Source organism: Neofelis nebulosa, chromosome 2, assembly GCF_028018385.1.
Source record: "Neofelis nebulosa isolate mNeoNeb1 chromosome 2, mNeoNeb1.pri, whole genome shotgun sequence".
NCBI classification, from domain to species: domain Eukaryota; kingdom Metazoa; phylum Chordata; class Mammalia; order Carnivora; family Felidae; genus Neofelis; species Neofelis nebulosa.
Window position 1 is genome coordinate 67,487,246 of NC_080783.1, and position 16,012 is coordinate 67,503,257.

A 16,012-nucleotide genomic window follows, 5' to 3' on the forward strand; every position below is an offset into this window, starting at 1 on the left:
AAATGTAGTCATGTTCTTATGAATCTATTCCAAATACCTGAGAAATACACAGAATCTTGTTATCATAGACCAATGTCCTCTATAATTCATAATCATTTTTCTTTTTAAATTTATTTATTTATTTTGAGAGAGAGAGAGACAGAGAGAGACAGAGAGAAGCAGAGAGAGAGGAGGAGAGAGAGAATCCCAAGCAGGCTCCACACCAGCAGTACAGAGCCTGACATGGGGCTCGAACTCACAAACCAGGAGAGGATGACCTGAGCTGAAACCAAGAGTGGGATGCTTAACCAACTAAGCCACCCAGATGCCCTATAATAATCTTTCTAATGGATGGGCAATTTAAATTTAATTCTAAATCAAATTGTACATAAAATTATTAATTCTTTCCCACTCCTTAACTGTAGCAATATATTTTTTGTTGTTGAAAAAGGGATGTTAAACTTCTGCTCTCCAGGTTTACATGGCCAATTAATTCATATTTAACTTGAGGGCGATATATGAAATTCCTTAAAGCAATCATGAACTCTTTCAGTGGGAAGAGGAACCCTCAGTGAGTCTTACCAGGTTTCCGACTGACAGCACGCTGCTGAATTGCTCCGTCATAGGATAATGCTCCATGGCCATGAAAAGAGTATTTAAGACAATGCAGATGGTGATGGCCAGGTCAACAAATGGGTCCATCACGACCAGGTTGACGAGATGTTTCACCTTTAACCATGGTTTACAGCAATCCCAAATCAAACACATGTTAGCAAATTTGTACCAGCAGGGTGGGCATTTCTGTCTGGATTCTTCAAGTTCTGGAAAAAAAAAAGTTACAATACTCATGAAAACTGCTTACTTTCTATTAAGCAGCATTTGGTTTAAATTGAAAGTGAATTTTTAGAAATCTAAAGTTGTCAAAAGGCCTTAATGGGTTAATCTGATTGTGGAACAGGTTTCGCCTATCATGGTTTTGTGGCCTGTAGAAAACATGGCCACAAAAAGTCTAGTGAACTTTCCAAATCTATTTTGGCTAAACAGAATTTCCAAGATTCTATCTGCGATATTAAACTGTCTGAAAATTATCTTCAAGGATATCCAAAACTAATGGGTAGGACTTGGGTTAAGCTCATCCATGCTCCAGATAGAGCCAGATGCATATATGTTATCAAAGAATGCCTCTCAGGAGATGTCTTAAAACCTTTATCAGTCATACTGAATCTCAGTTTCTTGGATTAGGTATGTGTTTTGAGGCAAAATGAGAGATTTTTGTCAGTGTCACCAGTCTTAGTTAAAAAGTTTCCAGATAAGCCTTGTAAATACAGACTTGCATACTGAACTCATCAAGATTGTTTTTCTCTATATTTCATTATTTAACTAGAGGGCACAAAAGAAGAGAAAATATGTACCTTAAGGAACTGGGATACTCACTGTTAGCACAAATCAATGTTTCAACTGGGACTTATGTGCTACTGGTAAAATACAAGAGGATTTTCGGTGGAACATATGTAGAACTCATAAATTTTCATGGTGTGAATTTATTTTAATGTATTAAAATGTGTAATTATCGTCTCAAGCCTATAAAATTTCATATCAAAATACATTATTTAAGAAAAAGGTACAATGGTTTCAAGAAGCATTTCAACTAAAAAATAGGAGAGAGAAGAGAGATTGCACAGCTCTTTAAGGTGATATTCAAAATACTGAAACTTGGCAAATACTGGCAAAGAATTTTGGAGAATTAGGAAGTGGGAGATTACTATCTTCTTGGGTAAGATGTTCTTTTAATACACTCTTGAGTGGGAAGAGACTGGAGAACTTGTTTTCTGCCCGTGTTATTGCTTCACACCTGTTTACCTGCTCTGCGAAATATGAGACCACCACTTCTTAACACTAAAGTAGAGGGAAAGATTCTTTTTTCATTCATGACATATTTGACTTTGATCAGTTACCTTAGTATTACTATAGTAGCAACGGTAATATCCCTCCAAACCTGGTATAATTTACTAGAAGCTAAACTTTGTGGGAGAGAAAACAGCATATGGAATTGGTAAACATGACCACAGCTAATGATTTTTTTGTTTTGCTGATAAACATTCACTATTAGCTAATGCTATAAGTTTACCACTTCCCTCTAGGAGATTAATTTCCCGATTATTTTTAACAGAAGTCTATTGGAGGTAGATTCTTCAGTGATCTCTTTAGGTATTAAAGTTCTTCAAGTGCACAGTTTATTCTATTTTTCTTAATATGTAATTTTGTAAATAATAAAGAAGAGTTGAGGTATAAATCAAAGGCAAAACATAATTATTAATCACCAGTTATTGCATAGATGCTTTTAAGACTCCTACATAATATCATGCTTATACTGAAGATAAAAAGATGTCATTTACAGTAAATAACAAAAGAGAAATGAAATAATGACTCTTGGTCTATGTGTAGTCAGAATAAGTTATTTTTTAAAATGCTACTTGTCATTCAGTAGATAAAAAGAAGCAAACAGGAATTGTGTAGAAAAAAAAAATATACCAGAGAAAAGTTCAAAAGGGAAAATTCATCCAGTGTTGCTCATCTTGACACCAGGAAAAAGTGAAGCAAAGTTGTTTTAGTTCTAAAATAAAATCATTCAATTATTCATGCCAGAGAGAGAGAGAGAGAGAGAGAGAGAGAGAGAGAGAGAATGACAGGAGAGAGGGACACAGAGACAGAGAAAAATAATCTTACATTTTAAAACAAAACAAAGCACTCATGAAAGAACGACAGCCATTTCTCCATTATTCCTGTGTGGATTATCCGCAGTGGGATTCATTTACATCCCAGTTTAGATATTTTGTTGGGTCTCCTCAATTCCTCAGGTGTTCGTAACTTTCCCTCTCACTATCCTTCCCATGGATGTGACCAGGAAACATTTCTATGCAGTTTTTGCATTTAAAACTTGAAAAGCAAACAATTTCATTAAATAGGCTATTCATTACCATGGACAATGGAGACTTGACTGTAGTTCATCAAAAGAAGGAAAACAAAAGATGCCAGCCAGCTGGATCAACAAGCCTGGTTCAAAAAAAAAAAAAAAAAAAAAAAAAAAAAAAGGAGGGTAAATTAAACCACGATTAGCTTTGAAGGAAGATCCCCAAATAAGCAAATTACGTCAACTTAAGAAACCTTTCTACTGTTAGCAGGAACAAAAAGAGGAAGGACCATATTAAAGACAGCTCTAGTATGCATGTGTATGTGAAGTATTGCTAACAACCAACATAGATCAATGCCACATTCCATATAGCCAACGAAAAACAGAATGAAAATGTTGCCATTGTCCCTCACAAAAGTATATAGTCACAAAGCTCTGCAGATATTAAACCAAACACTCAATCTCCTGCTTCCTGAATTATACATATTTCTAGGACATCCTAGGCAACTCCATTGAGATACATTTCAATCGAGAGCCATTTGGGTGCACTCATTTTGAACTCCGTATCTTAATTAGTGGACAAGTCCAATCTTGTGGTGGATTGATGTTTTTCAAGTAATTTCTTATGTTAGCTCAAACTTAATGGTATCAGAAGTGCAAAGTAGGACTGTTGATTTAGACTTACCCTGTCTCCTTCTCTACTTCTTGCTTTAGGGAGCAGACATGCTGCTGACATCGGTAGCAGAACCACTGGCAGCTTCCTCTCAGTGGTTTTGCTATGGCAAGGAGCAGAAGACCAGAGAATCTTCAAAAGATTTACCTGGAGGGACAGGGAGGAGCAAGCTACTGGCAGCTGGGGGAGAAGAGGGAGTGCAAGCTAACGCAGGCGAGGTTGGAGAAGAACGTACTGAGTTTAATATTCCATAGAAATCAGTGAAAAGATTTCTGATACTGCAGTAGGATATTATAGAAATTGGGTCTTGTAATATTGACATGGCTGTTATATATTCAGCCATCTACACTGTGGGTTTTTCCTGGCTGTGACTTTTAGGCTTTGGTACTGGTATTAGTATCAAAGGATCTTTGCATTCAGACTAGAAAAGAATTATTCCAAGAATCCATCCAATACCAAGAGAAACTATAACTAACAATAAGAAAGCCATGTGCCTATGCCTCATCTCTCATTCACCATCTCTCTTTTTTTTTCCTTTGACATGTCTACACACACACACACACACATACAGCTTGGGAGAGGGCAGAAAGAGGGAGTTATAACAGAGATAGGGAGAGAAGGGAGAAGGGGGTAAGGGAGGAGGATAGAATATATTTTATATGAAGGTATTTTCCAAGTAGTTGAAGTTGATAGTTCATATTTAAATTAACTTACAGCATGGAAAGACACAAATGTGAATTAACAAAAACAATGAAAATAAAACAATAATGATAATATTTATTAACTGCCTTCTAAATTCAGATACATAGGTGCTTTATATATGATGTCTCAATTCTTACAACAATCTTATGCCTAAACTTCATTATCTGCATTTTACTGGTGGGAAAACTGTGGTTTAGAGTCATAAATTAACACATTTAACATGTAGCAGAGCCAAGAACTGATCACAGATCAAGCTGTCCCCAAAGTCTTTATTTTGGCATTATAAGGTCCAGACGTCTAAACAATATGTTAACCACTCAGAAATATAATCTGCAGCTAAAGAAAGAGATGATATATTGTAATACTCTGGTCAGAGAGAGGCAAGAGTATTTCTAAAAATTCTTTAAAAAAATGCTTCAAAGAGGTTAATATAGAATCCTAATCCACATTTTTAATTTATATTTCTGGTTAAATACAAGGACTTTATAACTTGTGTCTTAAGCAGTTAACACAATTCAAATGGGTTAGCATCATCATGAAAATAAATATTTATAATGTTACTCTTTTCATTGTCATGCACACAACAAGCTTCAACAGTTTAGAATTTAATCTACAAAAGCAGTATTCCAAGTATATCTTGAATTTGCATTAGCTTCCTGGAGACTAAATGTAAAAATCTATTCGAGATAGTACAATCTATGTGTTGTATGTGGATTTTACTTTTAACTGGTAAGAGATATAATGCTGGTATGGTATAAGGTCAGGAAGAATTTTCTTGGAATTTATGGAAGTATTTTGTTTTCATCATTACCAAAGCACCACCAAGTAGCTCTGCTGTAAGGCTTTTGACGTACCTTCCATAGTGTTGGTCAAAATACTAGCTAGACTCATTGCTCTTTGCCTTGCCGTAGGATCTTCCAGCAAGTCCATGGAAACATGGTAAGAACTGGATCGTCTCTTTCTTAGTTCTGTTTCAGTAGTTGTGCCCTGAAAATAAAATTTCAGATAAAATAACTATTACTCTTAAGGCTAGCAAAACCCAAAGCGTTCCTATAATAGGTGCTGCTTAACTAAATGTCCACCAGATGAGAATAGCTCATTAAGACATTGCTGGAATCATCATTCTTGGGAAGTGTTTGAAAGCCCATCAGATTCTCATCCTTCAGGGATGCCAGGGTTTGCAATCAAGCTGGACTTTAATTCCTCCCCCTTGGAGCTTTTGACTGGAGGGATCATGCCTACCATCATACAGATGACTTTTAGCATTTCAATCAATCTTACCTAGGACTTCAGGTTCAAGCTCATTGTTCCTTGATATACCCTCAGGTTGAATTATTAGACCTTTATAGACACATATTCATGTGGTTTAATGTATGGAAAGAAGTTTTAAGGTTTCCCTAATACTCATCAGTAACAGTTCCCCTAAAATGTGAATTCCACTTGTAAAATGTTTTTGTTCATTATCAACAGGTAGCATTTCCTAACATCCTTAACAATAAAAGTAAAATATTAGAACTAATCTGCAACTGTCTTACATTTACAAAACAACTTCAAAAAAATCCACAAAACAACCCATATCCTTGGCACCGATACTCTAATTTAAGGCAATAACACCAATTTTAGGAACTTTGATTTTTAACCATGATAAAATGATTTGATGATTTTCTATTCCAAAATAAACTCACCAAGATTTCAACATGGGTGGAAATTTATTCCTACTTTAGGAGATCAAACAATGAAATTAATTATCACAGGAAGAAAGGGCAAAACTCATACTTTTCAAATGCAGATCTGAGGGCCAATAACAAATAAGTCATTTTTAGTTCTCTGAGGATTCTCCCTATTTCTGAAAAAGCAATATGAGTCCTGTTCATCTACTTTGACTTTACTGTGGGATGAGTAATATTATGTTATTAATCTGCATACCTCTAATGTAGACATATTCAAAAGCAAAGTTTCCACTTAACTGATATGATTGCCATTAATGGCGATAAACATCTATACAGGTCACTCTAAAAGTAATTTTTCATAGAAGAGAAATAAAATTAATGAGAAAAAATAACCTTTCTCTGATGAAACTAAAGCTCTTTAAATCAAAAGGTTATCTCTCAAAAATTAAAATATTTGGCCTGGTCAGAGAAACAATGTCTTGAGAAAAAAAAAGGTCACTTACAGTTCATCTAGTCTCTTTTGCTCTATAGAGAACTATACGTGCAATCCTAGATCTGTCTAATCTTTAATGATAGATTTCTGAACCTCTAATGATATTACTGAGGAAATTCTAAGTTAAATTGCTTCCATTGAATTTATGTATAGAGGATACTGTGTGCTTTGGAGGGGTCATTTGCCTTCAGCTGTTTCTTTTCTTTTTCTTTTTAATTTTTAAATGTTTATTTTTGAGTGAGTGAGAGAGAGAGAGAGAGAGAGAGAGAGAGTGTGAGCAGGGGAGGGGCAGAGAGAGAGGGAGACACAGAATCCGAAGCAGGCTCCAGGCTCTGAGCTGTCAGCACAGACCCCCATGTGGGGCTCGAACCCACAGACCCCAAGAATACGACCTGAGCCGAAGTCAGATGCTCAACCGACTGGCCACCCAGGCGCCTTCAGCTGTTTATTTTCTATTCTCATTTCCCCCTCTGCAGTCTCTGAAAACCTACTCCTTCATCTACACCTTCAGCTCCAGCTGCACCACAGGGTAGTGCCCTGCCTCTCAGCACCTGACCACAGGATTGAAGAATGGACAGGACAGAGGGGGAAATAAAAGGATCTCGCTAAGCTCTGCTTCAAATGGGTTCCAAATTGCCTTCAGAGATTTATCCTACCCTCTCTGATAGGGCAGGAGTTTTATAGTAATTACTGAAAGTGCTATTTTCTGAGATTCTCTTTGTATTTATGCAAAAAAGTTGTGGATTTGTTTTTGTTTGTTCAATTAACATTTATCAAGATCAGTGATGCTCATACTTTATTATGTGTAAGAATCATGTGGGATGCTTGTCAAGGAAGGACTTTCCCTGACTTGGTTCTGTTCAGTCTTTTAGTCTGAGTAAGTCTCAATCGGCCCAGGAATCTCTATTTTTTTTTTTCCCTTAAATCACTTTATTGAGGAATGACTGACATGTAAAAAGCCGTATATATTTAGTGTATGCAATTCAATGAGTATACACTCATGAATTATCACCACTATCAAGGCCACAAACAACTTCAACATCTTCCAAAGTCTCCTCCCACACCCTTTATTATTGTTGTTGCTGTTATTATTTGTGAGACCACTTAACACAAGATCTATCATTTTAGCAAAATTTTAAGTATACAATACAGTATCATTAGCTTATAGGCACAATGCTCCACAAATATCCAGAACTTATTTATCTTGCTTAATGAAAATTTTGTACCCTTTGACCATCAAAGTCACAGAAGCAGAGCAGAATGGTGGTTGCCAGGGGTTGGGGGAGAGGGAAATGAGGTATCTCCATTTTTAAGAAGCATTCCAGGGAATTCTGATGCAAGTAGTCTGAGTGTGAAGTAGTATATTCTGAGAAACACTGGATTAAAATGAAAATGTTTAACTCCTTAGCAATTTCTTATTGTCCATTTAAGAAAGTTAAAAAAAAAATCAAAGGAAGGCAATACTGAAGAATGGATAGAATGTAGGTTTAGTAGCCAGCATACCTGGGGTCAAATCTTAGTTCCACCATGCACAGGCCTCAGTTTCCTCCTCTGTAAAATGGGGATAATATTAGTAACTATGATAAAGGGTTGTGGTGAGGACTTAATGAACTAATACATGTAAAGTGCTCTGGACAGTGTCTGGTACACAGCTACGCTTATTTTTTAAGAGACGTTGATATTCTTTCTCCATTCTTCCTGGTTCCTTCACCGCAGAGTTCTACTTTTTCACGATTTTATCTGAATCCAGGAAGCTTGGACATTTCTTTGGGAGAAAGTGGGGGCAGAGGCCATGGGAAAAAAAGTGATCAATGGCTATTTCTGTAACCCGAGTTAAGAAGTTCCTCTACTAGGTGACTAAAAGCTGACTCTGTATGATTTTATTGTAGCTTAAAGAGCTTGTCCAACGATAATAAGTGCGATTGTATTAAAAAAGGCATACAAAGAAGATTTTAATATGATTTGGCAAACTATAAAATACAACCAAATGACATGGCTTGAATACTTTTATGTCAGTGACTAAATTCTTATTTAATACTAAAGCTTAAAAGCACCTTATGTTTTACAAATGAAAATGTCAATAATATATCCTTATTATATCCTTATCCTAATATATCCTTTAGTCAAAACTCTTTTTTATATTCTTGACTTACAGTCTCTTTGTTTACATAAAGAAATCATGATAGTAATATAGAAAATCGAAATCTGTTCTAAAAATGACAATACATGACCCTACCAGGTACTTTGAGTGACTTCTTTACCACACAAAGGTACAATGGCTGGGGTCGTTTGAGTGGGTGCTAAACATGTTACAGTACTCTGACCTGCAAAGAAAAAGAATGTTGCAGGGCAGGATTTAGATGTCTTTAATGATAGTATCTACTTCAAGTGAAGTATCAAATTCTCCTTTTGATGGGACAGTAGTAACAAGTTCCTTAAGCTGAGTATATAATCTCTTGCATTTCATTCTATCATATTAATGTTCTATTATATTAATTAAACATTATGTTTGATAAGTTATTGCTGTGCTTTTTGGCAAGTTTCACACGCCTGGGCCTCTGAGTATATCTGTTTCTTCTTCCCGTTTTATGATGAATACTTCTATTTAGATTTTATGAGACCCAACCTATATTTTTAATTAATTTGTAGAAAACTCTAAATAGAACAATTTGACAAAAGAAGTTCACAGCTGGACTGAACCAACCCTAACAACTAACCTTACAAAATTCTTGCATGTGGAAATCAAACAATCCTCCCGCCTACACCACACAGGTCCCTTCCCAGTGGCTGCAGTTTTCACTGGCCTCACCTCTGGAAGGAGTTGTCCAGCTGGAGACGTGAGAGCAGAAGGCCCCCCCACCAGGGACACCACTCCGTTGCAGTCCACGGCGCTGTGCATCTTCCCGTTCACCGGCAGAATGGGGAGTACCCGGGAGGCGCGGCTGGCCTGGCTGACGTTGCTGTGACGCCGCTCTCCGTGTCGGTGTGGCACAAACAGAGAGTCTCTCCGGCTGTCATTGTCTTCAAAGGTGCTGTGCTCATCATCGGCAAAGTCATTCTCAGAGCCAATATCCTTCGCTCGACCTCTGAAACTGAAAAGGCTCGCCCTACTGTTGCGTCTTGGAGAGAAAAGGGAGCCACGGATGCTCAATAAAGACTAGGAATAACAAGAAAGCAAACGAAACACAGATGAAAGGAGTTAAGAGCGGTCATTCAGAAATACGTGAGACTTAACTTGTTGTTTCAGATTTGTTGACTTGCTTAAGGCCAAGTCATTGGATGAGTGGAACCATGGGGCCCTGTGCTAACTGCTGGTGGTGTTCTGGCACTCTCTACTAGGCCCACCTCTTTTTGATTTGCTTTCCCTTTTTCTCCCTTCCTTCATTTTTTTAATTTTCCGCCATTTTCTTCTATTTTACACATGCCTTAAGACAGTCACAAATACCCCTCAACATTGTTCTGTCCCATTATTGGCACTAGAACAGATTTTTTTGCTAGACCCTATTCTAGAAGCCAGCCTCACTTAACAAGCCAATGGAAAGCAATTGCATATACACCTACATTTAGATCCTTTGAAGCCAGAAATACACCAAGAGCTCACTAGCGACCACACCCTGATGCAGACCTTACCACAGAGGAAAATAAAATCAAGCTTGCTGGTAAGTCTGTTTAATTATAGTACAAGGAGCAGCTTTCCCCCTTCCCTTTGCATATTTTATAAAGTCTTCATGAATAAATTAAACAAATCAAGCTGAGAACTTTATGATTCATTCCCTGATTTTCACTCTTCTGTCTCTCAAGAAATCTGAAGAGTACCATATTCACAAAAACCTGGTTTCACTAAGTATTTGGTCACAGTCATTACCCAGGTTTCTAAATGGCTACATTGTCACTGCCACCATGCAGTGTACCTTGATTCTTAAGCATAGCAGCCTTGAACCCAATTAATCACTTCCTGTTTATTACTAGTCTACGTTTATAACTTTACTGTGGTAAACACTTTTTGCTCATCGGATATCCACTTCTCCTTCTTCTGTCAACAGTATCCTGATTATCCTTGACAATAATGTTGAGGCAACACCATGACCCAGGCCTAGCCAATGAGGGTATTCCATAGAGAATCGTGTAAAGATGGGCAGGGGACCCTGCTTGGTCCATTGACAGCCACTTCTTTCTTTTACAATTGTTGGGAAAGAGGTGCATTTTCAATTGGGGGTGCTAAGAATATTGACGAGAAGTTTGAACTTGCAGTGGGAATCTTGCCACTGTGTTGGAGAAACCCAGGCTGAAATATGGAGAAATGCTTGGCCATAACGTGTTTTGAGCCCTCGAATCCAGCTATGCTCAAAGCTACTCACAGATATTATCTATCTGATTTAATCAGGTCTCTTTTTATTTAGGCTGACTTGAGTTAGAGTTCTATGATTATTAATAGAAAGAATACTGATTTCATCATTTCAATATTATTAGTTTGATCTTTTTCTCTCCAAAGGATTTAAAGCTAACTAAAATTATTTTGTACCTATATACAGTTCATATTCCCTGACCAACATATTCCCTGCTTTTGATTTTCTTTTTAGCTAAAGAATAATGTTTCTCAGTAATGTCAATAAACATCTACAAAACATTTATAAACTTTAAACACTCTCTTATGTTATGGGATTCTATTCATTTACACAAAGAAGCACATTTACTTATTTTTTAATGTTTCTTTACTTTTGAGAGAGAGAGAGAGAGAGAGAGAGAGAGAGCCCACACACAAGCTAGGGAAGGACAGAGAGAGGGGGAGACACAGAATCCAAAGCAGGCTCCAGGCCCCGAGCTGTGAGCACACAGCCCAATGCGGGGCTCAAACTCACAAACCATGAGATGACGACCTGAGCCGAAGTCAGATGCTCAACTGACTAAGACACCCAGGTGCCCTCACAAAGAAGCACATTTAAAGAGACTGATCTGCTCCTCCAACAGAAGTCATTTCTACTTTTCCTGTTCCCAAATTTTTTCATCTTAGTTCCAACTTCATTAGTAAAATTCCTTCTTTCCTTTATTATTTTCCATACAAGTAATTATTTTTAAAATTTCTCTTAGACTACCCAATTTCTTTCATCTCCTTTTGCTCTTTTCACAAGATATTTTGATTTAGCTATAAAAACATAAGAATTACAGGATCTGTGACATACTGGTTATCGTCAGCTCAAAAGATAAGAAATGCTTGGCAATAAGAAATAAGGTAGAAATTATATGTATCACTCTTACTAAGAGTTTATATTTTAGCTATAAGTACTCCATTCAGAGCCAATAGAAGGATTGGAGGGAGATATGTTATAAAATTGCACACAAAGTTTCTCCAAGTTCAAAGGTGAATTATGCCATACAAGAGCTCAGTTTACATGAGATGGCTGTATGAAAAACGATTGTGCCCCATCCGCTAGCATCAACTTTTACTGCTTGCATTAATTATATGAATCCATAACAATCAAATGCTGCACTGCAAATAAAGGATGGCCAATAAGAAAAATCTGCCATAACAAATGAATCTCTAAAAAGCAAAACTTAAGAAGGCCGACTATATCTTGTAAAGGTTTCAAAATAAAATGTCCAGATTGTCTTGAGACTTGATTAGAGACTGTTCTCTTGGTTTCTTTCTCTCCCCTCTCCCATACTAAAAAATCAAACTGAAGCCTAAGAAAGATTTCATACAATCCACCTACTATACTGAAAAATTCTAATCTTGCAATAAAAGCCTACATTATATATACTATATATGTATATAATATATATATATTAATATGAAGGTATAAATGGTTACCAACACAATTGCCTTTCCATCATGTTACCACAAAACAATAGTTTTAATACTTTGGGGTCTTGGGCTTTCAAAAAATCTAAAAATGGACCTTTCATCACTGTACCCAGGTTAAGAACCTCTACCTCGCTTGATATTTTCAGTATTACTTCCAGGGATTTGGAGAGTGGGATTAGTATAAATTCAGGATTCTCCCTGTCTCTCTCCCCTCTTCCTCCCTTTCTCTTTCTCTCCCTCTTCCTCTTTCTCTCTGCCTCTCCATCTTCTTAGCTATTTGTTTGACTACTTATCAGATAAAAGGAAAATCTTTCACTTTTTAAAAATACGGATACCATTTAAGAAACAAGTATCAGTGTGAGCCAGATGGTGCATGTTGTATAAGTCAGTGATCACTTATCATGCCCAGCTAGCTAGGAAATAGTTACCAAGAAGACAGTACTGGGGAAATCCATGAGCACAATTTATAGAAATAAGCAGGTCAAAACTTAACCTTTTCAGGCTTCATGATTTCACCTAGAATTAGGTCTACTGGATTTGAAATAAAGCAAATTAAAGAGACTCTCTGCGGCACCTGGTGATTTGCTCTTTCAAATTTGGGCAATTTTACCTCTAGTAGAATTTATTTTATTTTGAAACCCCTTCCCTCTCTCCCTCCTTTCCTCCTTCTCTCCCTTCCTTCCTTTCTCTCTTGCTTCCTCTCTCCCTTCCTCCCTTTCTACCTTCTTCCTTTCCTTTCTTTCCAAAATGAAGATGCTGCAAAAAGGGAATCTGATTTTTAAGGAATTCACATTTATTAAGATTAATGTCTCCACTAATTAAATCATAATGATTATGACAACATGAACGAGAATGAGTATAAAATGCAGATATTAAAAACAAATTCTATTTTAAATATGAACTAAACCCCACTAATCCTTTTTTTTTTTTTTAATTTTTTTTCAACGTTTTTTTAAATTTATTTTTGGGACAGAGAGAGACAGAGCATGAACGGGGGAGGGGCAGAGAGAGAGGGAGACACAGAATCGGAAACAGGCTCCAGGCTCTGAGCCATCAGCCCAGAGCCTGACGCGGGGCTCGAACTCACCGACCGCAAGATCGTGACCTGGCTGAAGTCGGACGCTTAACCGACTACGCCACCCAGGCGCCCCTACTAATCCTTTAATCTATCCCATGTCATAATGTTATTTGGACTTGGAATGAATCAAGTTGACCTATAAAAATTTTACACCTATTAAATATAAGTTTTTGTGAGACTCTATACTATAAAATGTATGAAACAACTAAAATCCTATATATTAATTGTTTAGTGAAATCAAATGGTAAGTTGCCTTATCAGTTTTCTTTTTTTTTTGAAAAGGTATCTATTTTTTTTTAATTTTTTTTTCAATGTTTTTTATTTATTTTTGGGACAGAGAGAGACAGAGAATGAACGGGGGAAGGGCAGAGAGAGAGGGAGACACAGAACCGGAAACAGGCTCCAGGCTCCGAGCCATCAGCCCAGAGCCCGACGCGGGGCTCGAACTCACGGACCGCGAGATCGTGACCTGGCTGAAGTTGGACGCTTAACCGACTGCGCCACCCAGGCGCCCCAACCTTATCAGTTTTCTTAAATACTCTTTCAGGTTGGGCTGAGAAAGTGGAAAGTTCAGGTGGTTCAGTGTCATATCAAATTTGAATACCACCTGAACCCTTAATAACTATATGACATTGGGCAGTTATTTAATTTCACAGGGCCTAATAAATAGTGAAAGTAATATGATGCAGAGCTGTTAGTATTAATTATGATAATGTAAAAAGAATGCCAAGAATAAAACAAGCATTTGACAAAGAATACAGCCCTGTCTTTCTTTTCACATCTGTAGTTTGGGGTGATGATTATGGTACCTGCTCAGGGCTGCAGTGACAGATTTAAACAAATTTATATTGAAAGCTGCAATGCACTTTGTCTATTGTTGTTCTTTTTTAAAAAATTTTTAATGTTTATTTTTGAGAGAGAGAGCTGAGGAGGGGCAGAGAGATAGAGGGAAACACAGAATCCGAAGCAGGCTCCAGGCTCTGAGCTGTCAGCACAGAGCCTGACGTGGGGCTTGAACCCACAAACCGTGAGATCATGACCTGAGCCGAAGTCTGGTGCTCGACCGACTAAGCCACCCAGGCGCCCCTATCTATCAGTGTTGTTCTAATTGTCTTTGTTACTGTATAGATACTAAGGTTTCACCACTGGTGAAATTGTCTTCTGAGAACCCGTATTCCTGGTAATTCTCTTGGTAATTTCAAAATTTAAGGATCCTAAATTTCAAAGTTTCCACAGCTTGTGTTAGTACATAAGCCACAGGCATCCAGTGAACATTTACTGCACTGTAGAATCAAGGTATTCTTTCAAGGGGACTCCCACATTAAACATGAGACAGATAATCAAATGCCACTCAACACCACTATTTATTTAGTGTCATAAATACTCCTCAGTGCATTTCCACCTAACAATTTTGGCTACACTTCTAGAAAAAATTTGCTTCAGTTCCCCTTGAAATGAGGGTCTGAAGAATGATTCTTCCAATGAGGTTTGTATGTGAATGGGAACAACCACACAGATGGTCTGAAAGAATACACAGTTCACTTCTAGGAACCTGCCACTCAGAAAGCCCATAGTTACTGGGTCCAGGCACAGCAGCATAGCTAAAAACGGATGGGAACCATCTGCTGAGAATTTCTCATGTGGAAACTTGCCCCGAGATGTTTGAGTCTTCAACAAAACCTCAAAACCACAAACCTTCCCAAGCTCAGTGGGGATCTACGCTCTAAAACTGCTTTCTTGGGATTCCAAAAGTCACAAAACTCACAAAGTCTCTGAGGTGATAATCAAAACACTTGATGATCATTACAATTCTGAAAGCACTGTGCCATCCAGGGGTAAGACGGTTTTATTTCTACCAAACGCTGGCGTATCTTTAAAACATGGCTTGTTACGAAAATGCAATTTGTGTAAGCTAATAATATCTTTACCTGGTGTGGAGAAGAAAACCTCTTTTCATATGTCAGCCTGCTTCCTTCTAAGGAAAAACGGAAACCTTTTCTTCTTATGCTGTCTTCGGATTCCGATTTGCGGACCCCGTCTTCTTTGTCTTCTTCTCCAGACTGTTCTTTCTGCTTCTTTTTCTTCCTTCTGTTTTTCAGCTCTTTTTCACTCTTGGAGCTCAACTTTGATGCTACTGAAGAACTCTCTGAGAAAACGCCTATCCCGCCGGCACCACTGAACTCTCTTGATTCAGCAGATGCTGCCGCAGCTGCTGCCTGGAAGGGCATGTGGTAAACGGTAGTTGCACACAAACCTTGCGAAACTCTATCCATGTTTACTGCTTAATTTACTTTTAGTATCATGAATACGATCTTGAAAAACAATTCTCCATTCTGGTCCATATGTTGGAAAACAATGCATTGTCAGTAGACCAATTAAAGAATTAAAGTCAATAGACACGTGGAAGATGATACATGTGACTTTGATGGAAACTTTCAAGCTCTGGCCTCTCCATATGCTCTCTAATTATTCAATAATTTGAGCAAGACGTTCAACTATCATAACACAGTTTTCTATGACTTAACCACTATTTTAAGAAGGAAAGAATTCAAGAATTAAAGGTTTCCTATTTCAACCTGATCCATCACACTTCACCCTGACAGTCACTTTTGGCACCCTTCTAAATTAGTGAATTTAGTTCAACCAAATATTTTTATTTTAATAAAATTTCCCCCCTCTCTCACTTGAGTATTTCACTAAGAA

The 16,012-nt window shown here is 37.5% G+C and overlaps 1 protein-coding gene across 6 annotated transcripts in view; it reads right to left on the bottom strand.

Moving 5' to 3' along the window:
- The window catches only part of LOC131503611 (sodium channel protein type 2 subunit alpha), a 139,657-nt gene that overhangs the window by 50,220 nt on the left and 73,425 nt on the right, over positions 1-16,012 (bottom strand). For all 6 annotated transcript variants that reach the window (XM_058715083.1, XM_058715079.1, XM_058715080.1 and 3 more), the window contains exons 11-14: positions 15,238-15,525; positions 9,238-9,585; positions 5,120-5,252; positions 562-800 (exon numbers count right to left, since the gene is read on the bottom strand). In XM_058715083.1, coding sequence (XP_058571066.1) covers positions 562-800; positions 5,120-5,252; positions 9,238-9,585; positions 15,238-15,525 — 1,008 coding nt within the window. The remainder of the gene's footprint in view (positions 1-561; positions 801-5,119; positions 5,253-9,237; positions 9,586-15,237; positions 15,526-16,012) is intronic.